The 24,028-nt window shown below is 43.9% G+C and overlaps 1 protein-coding gene across 2 annotated transcripts in view; it reads right to left on the bottom strand.

Annotated features, from left to right (window-relative positions):
* Positions 1-20,456, bottom strand: part of BBS2 (Bardet-Biedl syndrome 2) — a 23,119-nt gene extending 2,663 nt beyond the window's left edge. The window contains exons 1-15 of one of the 2 annotated variants that reach the window (XM_083511300.1): positions 20,133-20,456; positions 18,162-18,389; positions 17,261-17,386; positions 16,185-16,247; positions 15,269-15,346; positions 13,547-13,651; positions 12,564-12,650; positions 11,174-11,309; positions 10,227-10,366; positions 7,970-8,117; positions 5,684-5,855; positions 4,783-4,912; positions 3,031-3,162; positions 1,972-2,109; positions 621-733 (exon numbers count right to left, since the gene is read on the bottom strand). In XM_083511300.1, coding sequence (XP_083367426.1) covers positions 621-733; positions 1,972-2,109; positions 3,031-3,162; positions 4,783-4,912; positions 5,684-5,855; positions 7,970-8,117; positions 10,227-10,366; positions 11,174-11,309; positions 12,564-12,650; positions 13,547-13,651; positions 15,269-15,346; positions 16,185-16,247; positions 17,261-17,386; positions 18,162-18,389; positions 20,133-20,249 — 1,913 coding nt within the window. In that variant the 5' untranslated portion in view covers positions 20,250-20,456. Of the gene's footprint in view, positions 1-620; positions 734-1,971; positions 2,110-3,030; positions 3,163-4,782; positions 4,913-5,683; positions 5,856-7,969; positions 8,118-10,226; positions 10,367-11,173; positions 11,310-12,563; positions 12,651-13,546; positions 13,652-15,268; positions 15,347-16,184; positions 16,248-17,260; positions 17,387-18,161; positions 18,390-19,601; positions 19,737-20,132 lie in introns of those variants that run through there. The other variant, XM_083511299.1, reaches the window with a different exon arrangement.
* Positions 20,457-24,028: the final 3,572 nt, after the last annotated feature.

The following is a 24,028-nucleotide window of genomic DNA, read 5'->3' on the forward strand; positions in this document are numbered from 1 at the left end:
ATGCTCTTCAAGAACAGCTTCTGCTGACCTAGGAATTCCAGTACCAAAAAAAAAAAAACCTTGGCAGATTTCAAGACTCCTCGATCTTCCCACCCACTTGATCTGTATCCACCGTCAGTCTTCCTGGAGGTAATAGGTTAGAGCTATGTCATCACCCTACCCCTTGCATAGGTGTAGATGCCTGGCATACATAAAGGGTCTGCTAAGGAGCAGAACAAGCAAACTTCAGCCAAGGCTGCATGAGGAGGAAATTATTGTGTTTTCTGAAGAAGATCAACAAGCAGGTGGGAGAGCCAATAGCACTGGAAAATGCTTGGTACTCAAAGCACTCTTGTTTCTTACATTTATTAAGATTGTTGTTTTAAATTTTTCACACTGCTTTAAGTAAATTTTGTGAATTAGATAAGTTAATTGTTTGCATAGTATTATTAATAATAAATAATAATGTGATTTATTACCTGCCCTTCACCAGAAAATCCCAGGGTGGCTCGTAGCAATACAGTATTTAAAACAGTTTAAACAAGTTACAGTCAAAAAAATTGGCTGTGCACCCTGGAGCCAGAAAAACAATAGCTAGTCAGAAATATTAATGCAGGGGAAATGATACAAAGCCAACTTACATGTCTCCCATGAGGCGTGAATCTTCTGCTCGAACCAACATGCTGCGAATGAGATTGGAGTGCTCCGCCATGTCAGCTGTGAGCTTCTGAGAGAATGTGTGAGAATTATCCACCTACGAAGGAGCATCAGTCACATGTTAGGGCAACTAAGGTACACATCAGGTAGACTCAAAAGATTCAAACGGTTTTTGCAATAACAGGCAAAAATTGTCTTAGGCTGCAGGGACACTCTACTAGGGCATTAGTCAAGACCTAGAAGCCAAACAGATTCTCAGCACCCATGATGTTGGAGCTCTCAAAGACATTTGGCCAGAGGGCTAGTTCCCTCCTCAGGACAGGTAAGAGGACAGGGGCCCTCCCTGAGATTTCAGAGGGCTGCCGTACTTCTACCCCATTGTCTTGCTTATCTGGCACCCAAGGTCATTAAGCTCCCAGTCCAGCCCAAGTTACCATAATGACAGAAAAAGGCTTTCACACTCTTTTGTGTAATGCAGCCTGTAATTGAAGCTGTTTAAACGGGGCGGGGAACCTTTTTGGTTCCACAGGTCGGATTAAACAGGTCACCCAGATCAATCATATGGCTTCAGAATGATGTCATGTGCAAAGTCCTGAAGTTGGGACTTCAAAGCCCCCTACAAGGCACAGCTAAAAGGGAAGGTCCCCTTCCTTTAGCAGTGGTTTCTATGGAACCCCTGCTAAATCAAGGGTAAAAATACCCTGTGAAAATACCAGGAAATAAACTCTGCAAATCCCTTCCTGATTCAGGAAGAGGTTTGCGTGGGATCTGCTGATGAGCAGGAGTGAAATTTTGTTCTGTTTGGCTGCATGCTGCTATTCACTGCTGGGAACAGGAACACACAGCAAGTGCAGGATTTAAACCAACCCTAGCACCCACCAGTTGGCATCATGAGTGATGTCAGCTGATGGGCAAGTGGGAATGGGTTGGGGGAAATGGCCTCATGAGCTGACAGGCCAGAGGTTCCTCAACCATGTTAGAAACTTGTTCTCTTGTTAAAAGCAGGTCTCAAATTAGAAACTCTCCAAACAGAAGGCATGGATCTGAATAGCCTGGCTACTGTGAGAGAAGCAGTCAATTCCCAAACAGTGGAGAAAACTAGAGCATGGTGCTGTTTCAGCTACTACCTAGATAGACCAGTTCCCCATTTCAGATCCCCCAGTTTTAGGCAAAAGGATAAACAACATATTCTGTATGCAATTCCTCAAAAACATCCCTTGTACAAGGCCCACTAAAACCAAGGATGTGCTTAGCTCCTATCCATTCCAACTCATGTAAGCTTATTTCCAGCGTATTGTATCCCTCGGCAGCATTTGAAAACTCTTTCTCACTTACAACAACTAGGGCCTTCCGCATCTCTTCAAAATATGCTGGGAAATCTGCTTCAACCTGCAAGTCTTCAATTGCCCAAAAGGAGGCCATCGACTGAATAATGTCACCAGCCAAGTCAATGTTGTCGGTGTTAATGGAGATCTAATAGACCAGAAAAAGAACAAGAGACATGTCAGATTTGAACCACTCTCCAGCGCTTCAAAGGATAGTATGCAAATAAATTATTCCACAAGCACAAGGGTTACTGTTAGTACAATAGGACTTCTGCCACTACCTCCTGCTGCTTGCCCTATACTGTCCCAAAATCAGCTCTGAAGAGCTGATTCTGTTGCACAAGGAAAAATTATCACACCAACAGAGCCTTAGTGCCATGCTGAATGCAACTCAAACACTTCACAACACTAGGGATAAGTGGATTCTCTTGATCCTGAGACTGCATCATTGCTGAGAGCTGGTGTAGCCCTAGGAATTCAATTGGATGGGAGAGTATTGACAGACCTATGTAACAGCAGCAGAGTTTAAAGGGGAGAAGGGAGAAAGGCAGTGGTTAAAGAGCTTTTCATTAAGAGGACCCTACAGAAAACACCATCCTTGTTTGGGACAAACCTCTTTGTCCACTTCAACCCTTATATCTCTTAGTGTCTAATTGTCCACTGTGAGGCTTCCAACACATTACTTAAGAATCAACACCAAATAGATGAAGAGGCAGCAGAAAGCCACTGCCTGGCCCATTTGAGCAGTTCTCCCCATCACGTTCTCTGTCACCAACTCCGGTGCTCACCTGAGAATCTTGCCACATAATTACAATAATGCAGTATGGCAGAAAATCTATTGGGGGGGAGCAGAATTTCCCTTCCTCTGCAAGTAAGTCCACCAAAGTAATTAATCAAAAATGTTTTTACTAGCCTACTAATCATTTGTGGTACACAAAAGAAAAAAGCTATATATGCTTTAACTAACATTTCCCTGCTTGGGCACCTTAGGTGAGATTTTGCATTGCCCCAAGACCAAGCCAGTGCCTATTTACAAGACTAATTGCAACACCACAAAGCAAAATGTTACCTCCCCACTGGGCTTCATTTTGATGCACAGCTGCCCCGCGTCACGCAGGGAGGTAAAACAGACTTCAAAGGACTCATTGTGGATCACCATGTCCTCTGGTAACAGGAAATTTTGTTTCAGCCACATGATGACCTTGGAAACATAAATTCACAGCATGAGTAATCTACAAAGGCTTCAAAGCTCTTTTGATGTGGTACGTATACACCACACCTGGCACAAGGAGCCAGGATGTGCAGCTTTCCATGTCCTGCAAACTCTGAATGCCAGCCTAAGGCAGAACATGCAGCTGCATTCATTCTAAACAGAGAGCGTATCAGGAAACGCAAGCATTTTACCTACCAAGGCATCAGTAAGGATCCAGGCGGTATTGCCCCTACCAACACCATCAATGCCTGGCCTTTTTCGCAGATTACGCTATGCTCTGGATACAGTGGAAGGGAGCCTTAGCTCCTAATGAGGGTTCATAGAGTGGGTGGGGCTGCTGGAAAAGGGAGAGGAGCAAGAGGAACAATGGCTCCTTTATGTTCATGAGAGGCGCATCAGTGGCAGATGTGGCACCAGGATCAATGGATCCAGGACCAGCTCCTTGCACTCTCTCACCACTGGCTACCAAGTGCCACACTCAGACTAGATAGTTCATGTTTATCTAATAACCTGCTCCAAGTCTTGCAGGTCAATGACAGGAAGCTCCCGATGAAAATTTTGCAATTTAGGCAGCATTGCCGCAATGGTGGCAACAATCACCTGCTCCTCCAGACTGCCTTATACCTCTGGGGTGATGCTAGGAATGAGCTTATGATACCAGGTTTCAGCTCTCAGCCTGACCTACCTAGACTGCTTTGTATTCCTGCTCCCAAAAGCTGCACCTGGTCACCCTGATACATCTCCAACCAGGTTTGTGTTACAAGGTGTGCATCTGACCTACTCCAGTGTCCTGGGCACTCCCCTCTCTCTCTTTTAAATTATCCTCAATGGGCAAGAGTGCTGCTATCTGCTGCCACCCCTTTTTGCCTCTTTTATAAAACAGGCTATTTTCTCTTTTCCCCCACAGCAAAGTATCAGCACCTACTAATCAGGTCCTTTCCCAGTGCCACAAAACAGGAGGCAAAATTAAAAGGAAGCCATTTAAAGAACCAGAGAAAAGGTTAAATTCATAATATTTGCATATCGCATTAAGTGAACAGATATGAACACCACTGGACTATTGTCTACATGGGCTCGGTACTGTATCTTTTCCAGCCCTGCTACCCAAGAACTAAATGTAGCTTGAGATGCCAGGAACACGATATTCACACCATGCATATAAAGCACTATGATACCACTTCAAACCAAAGAATTCTGGAAGTTGTACGGATGCTGAGAATTGTTAAGATAACCCCTTTTCCTCTCACAGAGCTAAAATTCTCAGAGTTCAACTGGGAATTGTAGCACTGTGATGAGAACAGGGATCTAAGTAAGATCTTTATTCTTAAAAAAATATCCCGGTTAATCTCTGCCTTGGATTGGAACTGATTTTATGTATGTGCTGTTGTTGTTTCAAAGTGTTCTAATATTTATAATTGTTTTCTAAACTGATGTTATACATGCAACTGTTTTAACTTTCCACATACGGAACTATTTTTATATATATGTTACTGCAAATCCCTTTGGGATGCCTGATGGGAACTGATTCATAAAAGAAGTAAAATAATTAATAAATACACATTTAAAGTATTAACTACATCGAGGTTGAGAAAAGAATTGAAGACTTACTGTTTGCACCCTCTCATTGATTGTGAATCGTACAAAGCTTAAAGGACCAGGAGCAGAATCTGGACTACTCAGAATATACATTGAGAAGCGAGGGAGTTGCCTTGACAGCTCAAAGACATGGAATTGCATGCTGGAAAGACACCCAACAGAACAATCAAGAGGACTCAACTGGTATCACATGGTTATATACCTCACATGCTTTATACCTCACAGATCTGACTTCTCTGTATCAAAGAAGGTAGGATTAGAGCCAATTTGCTTCTGTTTTAAAGATGCTGATAAGTCAGTATCTCATATGAGATTGTTATGGCAGAGCATCCAAATGAGGGGGGATGGGGTGCTGCATTTTATTGATGCACACATTATTTCCAAAACTTTCATTTGGATTGGTACCAAATTTAGAATATTTTGGAAAAGACAAGACAGACGAAGGGGCAAGGGAGAGATAGACAGAAGGATGTTCAGGAGAGAAGCCTTCTCAGACTACTGTAGGCCATGACTAAAGCTTCCTTTGAATCCTAATTGTCAAGCAAATAGATTCCACAAGATCATGAGCATGACTTTGCAGCAGGGGGAAAGGTTGCTTTGACTTCTTTAACACCAAAAGAATGAACAGATCCAATATAAATAATCCAGTTCTGTACTGATAATTGTTTAAAACCTTCTCCTTTAAAATATGCAGATAAATTGAAAATGCTGAAGCTGGTATTTGTGGGCTCAAAGGACTAAACAAAGACTATTAACCCACATGATTTAGACTGTACTGTTCCCCAATCAGAGAGCATAAGTGAAGATGCACCCCATCAAAGTGACAGTAACCAGGCAGCTCAAGCAAATGTGTCAAACACACACACAGCTAGATAAAGCCTCTTTTGTATCTACCTGCCAGCATCACCCTTACCTATTCTTGTAGCCGACAAAGGCCTTGATGTTCAGCTCCACTGGAACATCTTTGGGAGGGGTGAGGGGAATTTTAATGCGGCTCGAGAGGTTCTGAAGACTAGGGTGGATCACATGACTCTCACCTTCAAATATTCCTTCAGCAAAGATCAGCACCGCTCGGATGATTGTGTCTTAAAGAGGAGAAAAGACCTGACCAATAAGTGGCTTTTCTTTGGCATGGCTTTCAAAATTAAGCAAGGGGGAGGAGGGTACTATAATGTAGATTTAATGGTACACCATATTGTGCCAAACTCTGCTGCATAGTTAAAGACAATGAAAGCAATACAGTAACTGACAACTATGAAGGAATCTTATAAAAGTACAATAGGAGCCACTGTTATTGGAATCCTTCATAATTACCAATTATTTTCTCTTCTTTCTCCAATACCTTCCAATCTTTGGGCTTGCAATAAATATACTAGTGCTTAGGTGATGAGAGTGTGTATGACCCATATATTATTAACCTTCATAAAACAGACACCATATGAACACACTCCCCTTCAGAGTGCGATTCACAGCATCTAAGATTCATTGAAACTCTCCAGTGAGTACCAGAAAAACAGCAATAGCTATTTATTTAAAGTGCTGAGTGATTTTAAACATTCCTCTCCCAAGGCCCAACAAGCTTCTCTAGGACAGGGCAGAAACAATTAAAGGGAACCAAAAGAGAAGCAGGGTCACCTTCTGCCTTTTTAGAGTGCCGCTGTCCAAACATTTGCAGAGAAAAGAAAAAAGCAGGGCTATTGCAAGCCTTATGCCGTATGCCTTATGCCATTTATGCCTTTTATCTTATGGCATATAAGCCTTATGCCTTGTAAGCCTTGTGCCTTTTATGCCATGTATGCCCCTTATGCTGCCTAGTGCTAACCATCTATCTTTGCAACGTGGGATGCCTCCCAAACAATCTTGCTTCTTGCCAAAGAGTAGTTCAGTGTAATAATAGTAGATAGGTAGCCGTGTTGGTCTGCCATAGTCAAAATAAAAAATTCCTTCCAGTAGCACCTTAAAGACCAACTAAGTTAGTTCTTGGTATGAGCTTTCGTGTGCATGCACACTTCTTCAGATACACTGAAATAGAAGTTGCCAGATCCTTCTATATAGTGAGAAGGTGGGGAGGGGTGTTACTCAGAAGGATGGTGGGAATGGGAGATAGGCAGATAGCTGGGAGAGCCTGTTGACGACTCTTAACGACAGTAATAGGTCTTACAGGAAAAGGCAAGGGGTGGGAAGGTGAGAAATGGTTTAGTTATGTATAGTGAGATAAGAATCCAATGTCTTTGTTAAGCCCAGGTCTTTTCATGGTTTTAAGTTTGGTAATGAGTTGTAATTCAGCAGCTTCTCTTTCCAGTCTATTTCTGAAATTCCTTTGTAGTAAAACAGCTACTTTGAGATCTTGTATAGAATGCCCTGGGAGATTGAAGTGTTCTCCTACTGGTTTCTCTGTTCTGTGATTCTTGATGTTCTGTGATTCTTGAATAAACGGACATAAATCTGACATCAAGAATCACAGAACAGAGAAACCAGTAGGAGAACACTTCAATCTCCCAGGGCATTCTATACAAGATCTCAAAGTAGCTGTTTTACTACAAAGGAATTTCAGAAATAGACTGGAAAGAGAAGCTGCTGAATTACAACTCATTACCAAACTTAAAACCATGAAAAGACCTGGGCTTAACAAAGACATTGGATTCTTATCTCACTATACATAACTAAACCATTTCTCACCTTCCCACCCCTTGCCTTTTCCTGTAAGACCTATTACTGTCGTTAAGAGTCGTCAACAGGCTCTCCCAGCTATCTGCCTATCTCCCATTCCCACCATCCTTCTGAGTAACACCCCTCCCCACCTTCTCACTATATAGAAGGATCTGGCAACTTCTATTTCAGTGTATCTGAAGAAGTGTGCATGCACACGAAAGCTCATACCAAGAACTAACTTAGTCAGTGTAATAATGTTTCAGAACCCTGTATCTTTGAACACAAAAGGATGCTAAAAGCTGAAAATAGTGAGCATTCTTCAGACCAAGTAGCCCAAATATATGTATATTCCATGCATGGATAGCTGAGAAAGCTTAAAGGCTGAAAAGCTGCTCTTCCATGTATCATGGAGGCCTCCTGCATGCCAATCTGAGAGATGATCCAAACAGAAGGAAATATGCACCTCAGGACTGGAAAGAGCCGAAACAAGAGCTAGAAAGCATAGGTTAACCTATGGAAATAAGCTTTTGGACTAAGCCTTTCTCACCATTGGACGTGGAAATACATAATTCAACGTGAGCAGTTTCACTATCTGAGCCCAGATTGACCGAGAGTGCTGTTTGGAGTTGAGTGTTTGCAGGAATCACACCCCTTTGTCCATCCATCTCATTCACTTGGGTGTTTAGTTCCACTTGCTGTAAAACATGATTCCAAATTCAACCATTTCAAAAGCTGGATTATTTGCGAGTGTAATTTCAGAAGTGATTAAACAAAACACATCCAAAACTGGATTACGTGTCCTGGAAAGGCATTGAATTGCAACAGCTTTCCTTAGTATTCACAGAATATTTTAGCTTTGCTTCTATTTCTTTTACTGAGGCATATAGCTCTGACATCAGGGTTGGACGGTTATTAAAGCTGCCTTCTGAAGTTCCCCAAAGGAAATGTGAACCCAGGAAATGTAAACCCAGTCAATACTACCAAAAGTTGCTGCTTCTGATCTGCTGTTCTGCATCAACAACCCTTGTTTAGATGGCCAGAAATTCCACATTTCTTTTTGGTGTTGGAATACTGGTCAATTGACCACCTGTTTATCTGACTGCAGACAAATACAGTCATACCATGAATACACTTTGGGTTAGGCAAATTCGGGTTGCACTCCGCGGCGACCCAGAAGTAACGGAGCACGTTACTTCCGGGTTTCGCGGTGCACGCATGTGCAGACCATCAAAATGACATCACGCGCATGCACAGAAGCGCCGAAACGTGACCCGTGCATGTGCAGACGCACGGACAGAGGTTACGTTCGCTTTGGGATGCAAATGGGGCTCCGGAACGGATCCCGTTCGCATCCCGAGGTACCACTGTACTCCATGAAGTCACAAATACCCTTGTGAAAGCAGCTGCCTGTTTCCTGGTGCATCATGTGGTCACTGGACAGCAACAGCAAGAATGCCCAGACCCAGGCAGTCAGTGATATCCTCTCTCTCTTCTCCACACACCCCCAACTCTCCATTAGGAGAAAGCACTCCTGTTCTGCAACTGTCAGCAGAGAGCTTCTTCTGTCATCTCCTCTCCCCAGTAAGCCATAAAAACCAACTTCTTCTTCTGACCTGACTATAACTGAAGTATCTCTGAATAGAGACAAGACCACAGAAAAGTTCAGGAGGAAGAATGAAGCAAAAGGACGTGAGAGCCATTACACGGACACAGGTCACCCAGTGTGTGTGGAAGGCAGGACTACTATCATAGTGTTCGTTGCATTTGAGGTGGAGAGCAAGGCCTCCATGTGACCTGTAATAATGCTCTGTAATATTTATGGGAGCCGCTGAGCACTGTCATTTTCTAGAATATGGCAGGTTTTGTTTATGTAATCATCAAATTCTGTTGTTGTTGATTTGTTTTGTTTTTTACTTTCTAAGAAAATAGTGCTAACATTCTATTATTTGACAACAACCCTGTTCACATGTAGTGGTAAGCCACAGTCAAAAACAAACAATAGGTTACCCAGAACATGTACTGCTCAAATTGTGCCCACCCTGCTCCACTTTGTGGGGAGACAACAAAGGACAGCACTAGTTTAACGTTATGTGCAAATGAGGGTTTGTAGTTTGTTTCTGTCCAAACATATGACTACGTTTTATTCTGCATTGAAATGCTAAGTCAAGTTTAAACTGCTTATTAACCCCAGTTTAGCACTGGACTTGTGAGGTCTTAATTCACCTCCCTGATCAGCTAAATTTAATCAGTTGTTCTAGATATTTTATCACTCATTCTCCAGTCCCTCTCTACAAAACGGGAAGAACGTCTAAATAAAGTACAGTGGTGCCCCGCAAGACAAATGCCTCGCAAGACGAAAAACCCGCTAGACGAAAGGGTTTTCCGTTTTTTGATGCACTTCGCAAGACAAATTTCCCTATGGGCTTGCTTCGCAAGACGAAAACGTCTTGCGAGTCTTGCGATTTTTTCCGCTCCCCCCCTTTTTCTAAGCCGCTAAGCCGCTAATAGCCTTTTAGCCGCTAAGCCGCTAAGCCTTTAATAGCCGCTAAACCGCTAATAGCGCTAATCCGCTAAGAGGATTGCTTCGCAAGAAGAAAAAACTGCTAGACGAAGAGACTCGCGGAACGGATTATTTTCATCTTGCGAGGCACCACTGTAAGAGGCAGGGTCGTCTCTAATGTTGGAATACAGTAGATGATTAATCGGTTCTCTTTTAAGTTGTACCCAACTGCTTGTGCTAGGGATAGTCAGGTTTTACTCTGAACTGCAATCAGAATCAGACCCTCCCACTCACTCAGTAATACCTTTGTGTTTTCTTCATAATTTCTTAACTCAAGCAGGAGATTTTGTTTCTTTTGACTAAGCTCTCTAATCAGGTCCTGGTCCACACTGGTGTCCATCACTTTCCCCTTCATCTCTTGGCTAGCTGGCAGGTAGCCTCGCACTGCACAAAAGCAAAGCAAAAATATTTGCCGGGCCACCTAGAGGGGCTCTTGACAGAGAAAAGTTGTCACTACAAGAACAACTCATTAGAAAAAAAGGAAAACTAAAACAGCTCCTTTTGAAGCACAGACTTCATGGAAGTCAATGTATCATTCCAAAGAACACCATCATAAAGCAAACCCCTGTTCCAAAAAGGTAGCAGGCTGCAGACTTCATTTCCAACCCATTAACTTCCTGCCCACTGCCACAATCACTCTGCAGTATGACAAGTCCTGGTCCAAGGCCTCCCTCCCACCCATGCAGAAAGTTGAGAGACTCCAGATAAAGAGCAGAATCAACGTAAATAACATACAACTGCATGGTATCCCCAAGTATCTTATGTAGAATGCTTGCCTGCATAAACACAACCAGACTGTCAGCTAAATTTAGGTGTCACAGGAACCAATGCGGAAAGTTAATGGTGAGTTAATCTGTCCCATTGATTTCAATGGGAGCTAAGTGCAAGTGCATCCAACTTGCAGCTGTGCACCAGTGTTCCACAATGTTCCACAAGGACTCACAGAAAACACATGGATGAGTGCTTGCATGAAACAGCTGCATGCTGCAAGATCCAGTGTAAATTCTATCCAATTTCATCCCAAGTCCTCTGTATACCCTAAGACTTAGAAAGCCGGTTTTGGCAGGCTAGACAACATATCTGGTTGCTCTGGGAGCAACAAAACATTTCTGACTTAATACAAACAATCACACAGTTCAACTCATATTGGACAAAAGGCCTTAAACCTACAAAGGGGATTGATGCTCTTACCTTCACCATCAACCGAACAGCAGATTAACTCTGTATTGCCATCCTTTCGATAATCACCCTGCACAATTCCTGCAATTGAGGAAGCAAAATTATCCTTGAAGATGACCTCTCCAGTTCTGTCACTACGTGCATCAACCTGTAACACAAAGCATTCCCCAAGTCAGGATTAAAAGAAAATGAGGGGGTGAATTAACCATGTTAATTCTATCCAGAAGTAAGTCCTACCGGGTATAAATGAGACTTACTTCCAGGGAGATGCTCTAAGGCAGTGTTTCCCAAACTTTTTTGGGCAACGGCACACCTGTTTACTGAAAAAAAATCTCGCGGCACACCACCATTAAAGCCCCGCCCCGTGACGTCAGCGCGCAGCGTCACGCCGGGAGGGACGCACGAAAGTGAAAGTTTTTTCCCTCCCCCTTGCCGGGGAACCTCCAAGCTTTGGGGGTGGGAGGAGGCAGCAGAGCGAGGGACTGAGGGACGGCGGCAACTGAGGCGGCGGCGGCTGTTGTGGTGGTGGCGGCGATAGCGGGCGGAGGAGGGGGCGGCGGCGGGGCTTGAGGAGCCGTCGCCGGGAGTTGCTGCTGCTGTTGTTGCTGCTGCTGCCCGGACATGCCGGCCTCCTCCTCCTCCGCTGTCTCGCGCTCCTCCCTTTTGCACGCGCTGCCCCGCCGCTCGGCACCACCACCGCGGAGCCGCCCCCGGCTCGACGCGGATCCTCGCCGCCGCCGCCTCTCACCGCCCGACTCGCCCGCCTCCCTCCCACGGCACACCAGCCAATGTCTCACGGCACAGTAGTGTGCCACGGAACACCGGTTGGGAAACACTGCTCTAAGGCTTAGGACTGGAGCCTAAAATCCTTAATATCAAGGCTGCATGACTACCACAAAACATTGCCTGTAATAAAGAGCCTGAGAACCCCAAGTTTTAATGTATTTTTAAAAACCTCTAATTCGCATTGTTATAGAGGAAAGACTTTTTTAAAATGGGAAATTTCTGTTCAAAACTACGTTTTACAGGGTTTCTAGGTGTACAGGGTTTCCAGGTGTACAAAACCTCAATCAGTTCACATCAAAATTACTCCCGAGGGTCATTTGCCCTTCTGCATATGTATTTCAACAACTTTCCTTTTCATAATCTTTAACAAAAAATAGTCACTTTTTCTGTAGGGGGGAAGCAGCCAAAAGAAAAAAAATCCATTTAAAAATTCTATGAAGATTTGCCTACTACATATTCTAACTGCAGGAGATGATTTATCTAGCTGCAACATTCCAAACAATGCCAGCAGTATCTTGTAGTGGTCTCTGGATAAGGCCTGGTGACATCTAGCTGGAAAGAAGTATCACACTCGTAAAAGGGAGGGAGAATTGCATAAATGACAACTGTTGCTCACCTTCCCGCTGGACCAGCCAGTGATCAGCTCACACACCCCGTCAGAGTTGATATCATATGCATGTATACTCATTGCCTGATTTTTAGACTGGAGGGAGGGGAAAATAAAACTATTAAGTCAAGCAAGTTCCTGGACTAACTTTAAGCTTTTCACACATCTAATGGTGGGGAGCTGCTAATGTAGCATAGCAGCCAAGGCCAAGAGAAATCCTAGGTTCAAATTTCGCCAACTACCACAAGCTCACTGGGTAGCTCCAGACAAGCAGCACACATGCGCTCTCCTCCCCACCAAACAGACAGAGCGCTACTATCCTGCCCCACAGAGTTGATGCATGGATGTCTGAGATAACATATATGAAGTGCCTTGAACATTCAGAAAGGACTATACAAATGCAGTGATAAATTATATAGCACTTCTCAAGTGTTCAAGTGCTCCATATGCATCATTTCATTCATCCCTACTGCAACTCTGTGGGGTAAGTCAGAACTGCTGTGGTTACACTAATAGATATGCAAAGCTAAACTATTAATGTGTACAGTCATAGCTCGGGTTGAAGTAGCTTTGGGTTGAGCGTTTTCGGGTAGGGCTCCGCAGCGACCCGGAAGTAATGGAATGCGTTACTTCCGGGTTTCGCCGCTCGCATGCACAGACACTCAAAATGACATCACAAACATGTGCAGAAGCGGCGAATTGCGACCCACGCAGACACGGGTTACGTTCGCTTCAGGATGCGAACAGGGCTCCGGAAGGAATTCCGTTTGCATCCAGAGGTACCACTGTATATGCTAGATGGTTTGTTTAGTTACTTCACAAGATTTATATACCACTTGATTGTAGTAAAAATGTTATAATCCAACATAACATTTTCATGATGAACTTGACAAGCAGGCCTCAATAGCATTCATTCATTGCAACTGGATGCCCCCAAATGCCCCCCCCCATATTTCTTTACCCCTTCTTGTTTTCAGTGTGATCATACTAACTTTAATTCTCCAGTAGCGGGCTGTCCGATTATAAATGCCAACTGTTCCATTAGAAAGGGCATAGCCAAAATGACTGCTGCACATCGGGGTTAGCGCAGTAACAATCTGGGAAAAGAAGGGAACAGTTAGCAACACCTGCTACAGCAAAACAGTAAATAGTTGGAAAAGCCAAACCACTTCTATCAAGCAGATACCCTTCAGCTAAATTTGTAGGATATTGGCGCTATTCACATTCATTAACTATGCTGTTTCAACAAGCCTATCACACCAAGATTCAGTTTGCAAATGCCAACAAGTACATTCAAAATGCATTCTGCTAAGGCTAATTCTGCCAGGGCGGGCAATCTTTTCTTTTCCTGCCAAGAGCCACAGGCCCTCAGAGGTAGGAACATATAGTGAGTCAAAGCCCTAGGTCCACCTAGCTCAGCGTTGTCTACACTGACTGATAGAAGCTCTGCAGGATTTCAGGCAGCGGACATTCCCATCACTACCTGGCAATGCCAGGAATCAAACCTGGGACCTTCTATTTGGAAAGCAGTTGCTCTACCACAGATCCACAGCTTCTCCCCATGTAATCTGTTGGAGGCCACATGCCAACTGTATGCAGGGCCCAAGCCAAAAGTGGACAGGGACATTCCATTTCTCACCTGCTCTCCCCTCCTCCTCCCTTTCTCTCAATCTTCCCTCCATCTTTCTCTCTGCCTAGTTGGCTGCTGGGGAAGAGACAGACTGCTCCTGCCATAAGTCTGATGAAACTAGTTCTTGAAACTAGACCACCCGTTTTGTACTCTGCTGAGTTTGTCCTTTTTTTCAATCCCCATTTTAAATTGACCGAAAGCAGTTGTATTAGAATCATCTGAGTCAAGACTCCAAGGTGAGGGCCAACCCACTTGGGCTGCTTCTGAAAGAAAAGGCATATTGAATAATGATCAGCTGCCAGTGGTTCCTGGGTCAAATCCAGCCCATTGCTCCATCCTGATTACCAACTGAGATGCAATGACTTGCCTGGGGGAAGGGGTGTGAGAAGAACAGAGCCGTGAATCTTCCTCCAAAAAGGACAAGATTGCATCAAGCCACTTTGTGGTACCTCGCAAGACGAATGCCTCGCAAGACGAAAAACTCGCAAGACGAAAGAGTTTTTCGTTTTTTGAGTTGCTTCGCAAAACGAATTTCCCTATGGGCTTGCTTCGCAAGACGAAAATGTCTTGCGAGTTTGTTTCCTTTTTCTTAAAACCGTTAATACCCAGGAAACCGTGCTTCGCAAGACGAAAAATTCGCAAGACGAAAAACCTCGCAGAACGAATTAATTTCATCTTGCGAGGCACCACTGTACAATGTCTTCCTAGGATAAAAGCTACATATCCAAACTCTCAAAGTAATACCTGCTCAGATGAGGCAAGTTTCCCACTTTGTTACCAACCTTGGGAGAGGGAACCAATCGAAGTAATGATGGGAATTTCCACCCCAAATCCCTTATTACTTTCCTCAAATAAGACCTCAGGCAAAGCAACTACCTGAAGGAGCTAGCATCAAAGGAGCCTGTTGGGGCAGTAATAAATAAAATAAGAATCTTAAAACACTTCTCATCTGTTTGAAGAAACTGTTCTAGAGTCAAAAATTGTGTGGCCATCTTGTAATACCATATTCACATATTTCTCTTATCTTCCTATTCATATTAAATCCTTTGGCATATTTTTTTTCCAATTTACTATTTCCCTTTACCTCAGTCTCTGTCATTTCTGCCACAATCTCATCTTCTTTAAAAACCCTAATGTCAAAATCCTCAGATCCAACGAGCAGCTAAACAAACAAACAAAAGAACAACAAACATTTAATACATGGTATCACATGCCCACAAGAACCATTCTCCCTGGCAAACCAACCCAGTCTTAAGAAACCCAAGTCCAGAAATCTGAGCCCACTTTCTCTGCAACTTTAAGAGCCTGTGGGTGCTACCTCATTTTACTCACATTTTTACTCTATTTTACTCAAAAGGTCTGTCTACTCACATAGCTAATGTAATATGTGAGCTGGTATCTTCTAGATCATAGCTTCAGCAACTTCTTAAAACACTTAGGCTCTGAAATATATCCCTGATCTTGGTTGCAGCAACTGCTGGAAGTGGTCAGCTCAACATGAGGTTCATTACATCCATGAATGAAAATGCAGTGCAAAGTAACTCATGACCAGACTTAAGGTATTTAAGGAACCAATTTCTGGACAGAGTTCTTCACCGACCCTGAACCTTAAGTATTACAACCAATTATTAAAATACATGTCAGATCAGGAATGTCAGTTCTAACTACCAAACTGCACAGCAAAGGAATAAGTATAACTTAGTGCATGAAAAATGTGGCTTTAGATTACAAGGATACACTCCCTTTGCCTAGGGAGAGATTAGTGGGGTGCTCTGCCCTCACACGCATGGCTCTTCCAGCAAGTCTGCTTGCATTCCTGACCTGGGAAGGGGATAGGCTGGGAAAGTTGTTGAGACACACAGTTCAAAACATTCCCACTAGGGGCGCCTCAGCAGGTCACATAAAGCAAGGGCCATAGATGCAAAATCTGTTACTTCAAGAAAAGATATAAGCAAGTTCCTGCAACACACACACACACACAACAAAACAAAACCACTTACCTCTTTCTTTCCATCACCATCAAAGTCACACAATGCCAGGGAGCGGACATTGTCACCAGTGACCTATAATCAAAAATTTTAAAATGGCAGTGTCTCTACTTATTTAGCCTCACACTAATTTTTGTATTAACAGCACATTTTAAATGCTGCTAGCTAGTATATTGGACTGAGTAAGGATGGAACATCCAGCAACAGTGTCTCTGCACAGCACAAGTATAGGCAAATTCTTCCTCCCCAAAAGGGCTATAGGCAGAGCTTCCCTTTATTATACACAGCTACACACTCCAAGATACAGACAAAAGAGGTATTTAATCTCCACAAGCCCTTTCCCCCCCCCCACACACACAGATTAACAGCCACAGAGACTCTGTGCAGGTTCCCCTCTTCAACATTTCAGCCAGCTAATTTTCATGAGCACTAAGATGCATGGTGAAGTTTCCAGTAGTCTCCAGTAGCTATTCTTGGGAGGGGGTGGAGAGAGTATAAAGAGCCCACTGTCAGTGTCTCTACTTCATGGGTAGGCAAACTAAGGCCCGGGGGTCAGATCAGGCCCAATCGCCTTCTAAATCCGGCCCACGGACAGTCCGGGAATCAGCATGTTTTTACATGAGTATAATGTGCCCTTTTATTTAAAATGCATCTCTGGGTTATTTGTGGGGCATAGGAATTCATTCATTTATTTTTTTCAGAATATAGTCCGCCCGCCCCCCCAAGGTCTGAGGGACAGTGTACCAGCCCCCTGCTGAAAAAGTTTGCTGACCCCTGCTCTACTTGGCCAGGTGAAAGTAGCTAAGATGCATAATAAGGGAGAGTGGGCCACTTGGGGGGAGAGGCTGGTGAAAAGCCCCAATGGGCTGGAAAAGAAGCCGCTAATGGAAAGGAGCTGCCATCTCCGTGCACAGGTTCTCTTACTGACTGGGCTGAGATGGGCTAAGGCCACTCCCCCTCAGAGAGGCCTTCAGTTTCACTAGAGGCGGTTTTAGGGTAGTGTGACTGGTTTGGCCACACTAGATGCTGTGCTGCATTGAGTGAAAAATAAATATTGTTTGATACCAAAAACATAAAACTGCCCTCACCGTCCAGAAAAGGTCTTTTCCTTCATGATTAAAGCCTTGCAAGGAACAGTTCCCACCAATAATAGCAAGAGGTGAAGAAATATCTCCTAAGGTTCCAAGCACTATCGTGTTTGCTCCATCAGGTACCTTCAAAGAAAAAATATAGAAATATAGTAACTCTGCCCCCTCTGCAGACAATGCACAGAGAAGCATATTATGTAAACGAAAATGTTCAGAACCAGCCAATTTCAGGTTTCAAAAGAAAACAGTAAAATCTATGTTATATTAAATGGTACATGGTAAAAAGGGAATCTTTAGGTACCGCAGCCTTAAGAGTAACGGTGAGTGACCATGTCATGCCCATGTTCTTAGGCTTAAACTCTCTGACTCGAGCGACAGCACAGCAATCCCAATTAAACTGTGCTTCAGAGGATTCCTGGGATCCCTTTGAAGTTTTTAGAGGGTTCCTAAAACAGACAATCAGTAATAGCGGACACGCTTCCCTGAAAACCTTATGCCCACAGCGACTAATATTATTTTTCAATGTACAACTACAGGGAATGTACTGGATGTGTTGGGTGTGCGCTCAGTTCACACAGAACAGCAGTGAGGCCCAAAAGGCCTGACTAGTGTTTTCTTTGAATGTATGCCTTAGATCAATGGTAGGGGGACATTTCTGGGGACCATGTACTAGTGGTGGGCAGAGCAAAAGGCAAGAAGCAGGCAGAGGAAGAGGTACAACAATTTGGAGTTTCTCAGCATACAAGTCAATGTGCAAAGTGTAGCCCAAAGACTGATTAAGTTTTAAAAACATTGGTCCAGTCCCACTGCATTCTATGAATAAATTCAAGTATTCAAACTGCTTAAACACTGAGGGCGGGAGGGCAGGGGGGAAAAGGACAAACAAGAGGAATTAACTTACCCCTGCATAAAACAAGTCAGCATTGTTGTGCACATCATATGCCAACAAACTGGTCCGTGTGCCAATGAGAAGGGAATCGTAGCCAAGGTCGGGGTTCAGCTGTCCTGCAGTTAAACAGCTGACTGCCTCATTAATGTTCAGAAGAGAAATATCAGCATCCTGGGCACTGGGCACTAAACGGTTTGCACCAATACGCTGGCCACGTGCATGAGGATTGTGAATAAAAACCTGGGGGTGGGGAGACAGAAATTTGAAAACAGTAAACAATGGTGTTGTTTTTTCATGACGCAAGAAGAGCCCCTGTGGATCAGACCAAAGGCCTGTCTAGTCCAACATTCTGTTTCCGACAAATACCAAGCAGATACACTGATGGGAAGCCCACGTGCACGGAAATGAGGTAATAGCCCTCTCCAGCTGTTATTCCCCAGCAAGTGGCATTCAGAGACATACCTGGAAACAGCTTACAGACATCATTAGTTAATGGCAAAAATAAGGCACTCTAAATGTGCTCAGAGGTACCCACACCTTATAGAGTCACTTCACTGGGGACAGAAATAACCCCAATAGAAAGTTGCTTCTTCAAAACTGAACTCCCTTCCTAGCATCTCTGGGGCAGAGATAGGGAACACGTGGTCCTCCAGATGCTGTTAAGACTCCATCAGTCTCAAGCAGCGTGGTCAGTGGTTTGGGACGGAAGCTGTAGTTCAGCAATATCTGAAAGATCACAGCCTCTAGCATACATCTCTGTAAATGAATGTACATGAACACCAAGGCACAGTAGTAAATAGCCTTAACACATTTGGCAAATTACAGCTGCAAAGTGCATTTTGAAGTGCTTGGCAATTATGCTTTGGGGATGCAACTTTGGTTTTTAAATCAGGGCCATACAGGTTATGGCTAAGTAAATAAAAGCAGCAGCACCAGGGAGACTTTGACAACGTGTAGCAGTTAAAAGAGATGGCATTCCTAAGTGATCTATGGGATGATGTCAAGGCACTGTAGAGTAGTGGTTATACAGTGCTGGTCTAAGACTGGGGAGAAGCAGTTTCAATTCTCTCACTTGGCATGCTGATCACTCGCAGAAACTGCTGTTAGTGATTTCACAGCACTTCCAGAACAGGGGCGTAATATCATACAACAGGTTGTTGAGAATTACAAATAGAATGCTGGCAACAGGTCTTTTTTCCTTACTAAATTTTGTTCAGAAAGGATAAACCCATAATAATTTGAGGGTTGCGGGGGAGGGGGAATGACAAGGATGTTTTGGGAAGGAACATAATTCAGTAGTAAAACATCTATCTGACGTGCATGCAAAAAAGCCCAGATTCAACCCCAGGCATCTATAGGTAGGGAAAAGGAACACTTCTGCCCGAAATCGAGAGTAACTGCCATTCAGCAGATACAAGACTGAGTTAGATGGACACAAAAGGTCTGACTCACATAAGACTGTGTCCCATGTTCCTTTGTGGACACTATAAAATAAATATAGAAAGGTATGCTTAAGGAGCACCGATCCCTTAATAAACACTTGCCTGGAAGCCCAGGGACTCTAAATTCCATGACCTTAAAGCTACCCCCACACTTGAAAACGGATAAGCCAGCCCTGCTTGCTCATCCTGCTGCGTGAGGCTCATGACTTCTGCCTCTGGCCCAAGTCCTGCCCACGGCCACCTCACAGGGTTGTTGCAGCAGGAAAATGGAAGGGAGGAATTGCATTCTGCCTTGCATTCCTCGAAACTGCACACACAGGATACATATATATCAAGTACACGCTTTGCATTTTCTTCTGTGAAACAGCCGCGGGGCTGGGGGAGGGGGGCGTTTTTGCAGAATATGCGCCCACTTCACAGGCTTTCCAAAGGAAAGGGGCCATCCGAAACGGAGGAGCAGGCAGAGGAGCCTCGGCCGGGGGAAGTTAAGCCCCGCAGCCCGCACCACCCACCAGGCGGGGGGCGCCGGTCCTCGCGTTACCTTGCCGGCCTGCGTGGCCGCCGTCAGACATGGATGAGTGCCGTCGTACTTGCCCACCGCCACCATGCGCGGCAGGATCTTGTGGTTCAGCTTGAGCGTGAAGACGGGCACCAGCATGGCGGCAGCGAAGACAGGCCGAGCCGACCCAGACAAGAAGAGGGACCGCCGCTAACGCCGCCGCTGACAGGCCCGGTCGCGCTTGGCCGTAGCGTCACGACGTCGACGTGGCGGCCATGTTGGGCCGTTGCTATGGAAACGGCGGTCGCGAGCGAGAAGGGTGTGGGCGAGGCCCAGCTGACTCGTGGGTGGGGAGGGGGCGCGCCTGGGCAGAAGGGCGAGGAGGTGGGGCGCCTCCTGCCGAGATCACTAAACCCTTATGCTAATCCATGGCGTCATCGCATGTGGAATATCGTTTGCGGCCTCGAAAAGGATGTTGTTCACAAGTGACGCTGCCACCAAACCCCACACGTACACTAAGTAGAAAAATAGAAGCATTGCCGCCCCACCCCATGCACCATCCCCACACCGTCCCCCTTTCCTTCCCAACCTAATACTGCATGCAACACTAAATGTCTCACAACAAATGTGGCTGATCTGTAGAAAACACAACTTGGGGGGAAAGAGAGACAATGCGCGGATTTTTGTAAGAAAGCTTTAATAAAAAATATTTTTAAAAAATAAAGAAAAGGATATTAGTTATTGTGGAGCTGGAAAAGCCTCAGAAAGGGGCAACCAAAATAATCGGGGAACGGGCTGTGGGCGGGGGTAGAGCAACTTTCCTGTAATGGAAGTTAGGAGCGTTTAGGAATTTATAGTTTAAAAGCCGAGCAAGAAGGGAGACAATAGGAGTTTATGATGGATGGGCTGGAGAAAGTGGATAGATAAAAGTCTTTCCCCATCTCTCCTAACAGTAGAGATCCTGGACATCCAATGAGGAGGAAGCTCAGGAAATTCAAGACAGAGAAAAAGTACTTTTTCACACAGCGCATAGTTAATAATATGGAACACTCTGCCACAGGCGGAAGTGTAGGCCACCAACTTAGAGGGCTTTGGAAGAGGATATTACCGGTAGTTTACCTGTTATGTACTGAAGTTCTCACCCTGGGCCAGCAGGGGAATACTGTAGATAGTTTTCACTCAGGTCCACATATGCAAATAAGGGATCGAAAGTGACGTTCAGTGATTGGATAGTTACAGAAAGTTGTTACAGTTACATTGTACTGGAGCTCTATATAAGCAGGCTGGCTGAACCCTTCAGTTTAGTTCTGTTCTGGACTGCGAATAAACAAGAGCTGTTTGAAGAATCGCTGTGTCGTCTGCTATGTTCACCCACAACTTAACATAACCCCTCACAGAATGGCCTCTAAGGAAAAAAAGGAGTTGAAATTATATGTGTTTGTTTGTTTTTGTATGTATATTTGTGTAGTGTGTTTTGTGTGTATTGTATGTGTTTTTATAATTTGTGAAAATTTAATAAATATTTTTTTTAAAAAAAACAGAATGGCCTTTCTCAGCATCCTGGAAAACTATAGTTCCCAAAATTATTGTGGCGTGGTGGCAGCAATGTGCAGGGCCGGATTTAGGTTTGATGAGGCCCTAAGCTACTGAAGGTAATGGGGCCCTTTATATGTCCAGCTGTCCTTTGTCAACAACAAATTGTTGCTGTTTTTTTGTTGAATATATGGTATATGGTAATTTATGCGCACCCTATATATAGAAATGAGCAAACCGGTGATATTTTAGGGAGCAGGCTAGCAGGCAGGGCCCATTACTTACATCATAGGAGCCTACATAACACAAAACACTGCTGCTGTATGTAGGTTTTATTTGTTATCTTATATTTTGGAAATGTAAATCCAGTTTGTTTGTTTTTTCAAAAAAATTGGGGGGGGGGCAAGAGAGTGGGGCCCTAAGCTATTGCTTGTTTAGCTTACACGTAAATCCAGCACTGATAATGTGCATTAAATATATGGTGCAATAGATTCTAGTTCAAAGAAGCTGTGCACATAAAAAGGTGAACAGTAATGTGTGTGTGTATATACAGTATATATAGCTAAAAGGTAAGTGACCCCTGGACAGTTAGGTCCAGTCAAAGGCAACTATGGTCATCTTGCTTCAGGCTGCGGGAGCTAGCTTTTGTCCGCAGACAGTCTCCTCACACCTGGCCTATACTGCCTGGCAGTGACTCTCCAGGTTTCAGGCAGGGTGTCTCCCAGTCCTGCCTGGAGATGCCCTTCTGCATGCAAACCATGTGTTTTACAAAGGAGCTACAGCCATTCTCATGTGAGTTCAATCGGGTTTCCTCCAAAATAAGTGTGCACAGGATCACAGACTTACATTGTAGTCCCATGCATATTTGTTCAGAAACAAGTTCAAACACATTCAATAATGCTTACTCCATAGTATGTTTATAATTGAAACCATACATTGCATTTCTAAATATCTTTACTCAGAAGTAAGTACTGATTTTAGTGGGGTTTATACTCTCAGACTTAGGAATGGAGCCTTAGCCACTGTGCTACCTCAACTGCTGCATCACACAAAAGTGAATTACATTCTGGTTACAACAAACAAATCAAAATCAGTTTCATTCACCAGTTATGTTAATCTAGTTTAAAACATGTTGAAATAATCATAGATCATAAGCTACAAGTAATGCGTCATTTGCTATTCACATTCAACCTTTTCAACAGGCAGTCTTCCTCATACTGTCTGCATTTGCTTAACTCGGTACATGCATAAGGTATTTATCTTGATTTTTAATAGCGATTTCTTAGGAGACAAACAGGTAGCAACCTGAGTTTCCTCAGACTGGCAATAGCAGGTCTTCCTGTTCCTCTTGTCTGCAACAACTATTGCACTACTAATAACATCAGTTGTAGCTTCAAGGATTTATTCCACCTGCTCATTCTCCTCCCAGCGTGGTATGCTACCACCTGCCAACAGTGTCTGTCTGCTGTCTATCTAGGAGAAGACACTTCAGATTAAATGGGCATAAATCTGATATGAAAAATGGCACCATCCAAACACCCGTGGGAGAACATTTCAGTCTCCCAGGATACTTCAGCAGCTGAAAGTCAAAGTAACAATACTTCAACAAAAGGACTTTGAAAGGAAACTTATTCCAACAGAACTAACATTAATCAGCAAATTTTCTTCCATTCAGTTTGGACTTGATCAGAACTCTTTTCCACCACGTGTATTTAAATTAATATAGCATATCTAGAAATATAACTCCTGTTGAGAATGGGTCAGTTTGCTCTTATATACATTTAAGTCTGCACAGAAATGGCATTGACCTACTATTGCCCCCTACATATAATATCTCTTCGGATTCCACACACACCCCATGATGACCATGGGCACCACTGCACTTTCAGACACCCCCTTGACATTCACCAAAACTCCCTGCCCTCAATTGTTTTTAACTGATGTTTTTTCTTAACCTTGGGTAGGGGTTGTTTAATGAGAGTGATGCCTGAGGTTTGTTTCTTTATTGGCTTTTGTGGGTTGTTGCCAACTTTTTTGTCTCTGTTTTATTTGTTTTGGGGTGGGTAGAGTTGTTTTGCACTTTTACAGTGGGGTTCCTCTGTGGACCACCAGTTTTTCTTTTGTGAAATGGGTATTTTGTGGTGCTCACAACAGTATTTTTAGAGTTCCAAATATATCCTCAAGCCCAGAAAGGCTGTCATAACCTTTTCTTTCTACTTTTTATACACACACAACTTTCTGTATCATGTCCATGTGTCATGTTGAGGGCTACATTCCATGGATGAGAGACAACACCTTCAGGGACAGACAGAAGCCAGAAGAGGGGCAGGCAATTTTGGGCAGGAAACTGCCATAAGATGTGCTTTGGATTGGCGCACCATTGGCAAGTAAATAAATAAACTAAA

Source organism: Podarcis liolepis, assembly GCF_965112155.1.
Source record: "Podarcis liolepis genome assembly, chromosome: 7".
Lineage (NCBI taxonomy): Eukaryota > Metazoa > Chordata > Lepidosauria > Squamata > Lacertidae > Podarcis > Podarcis liolepis.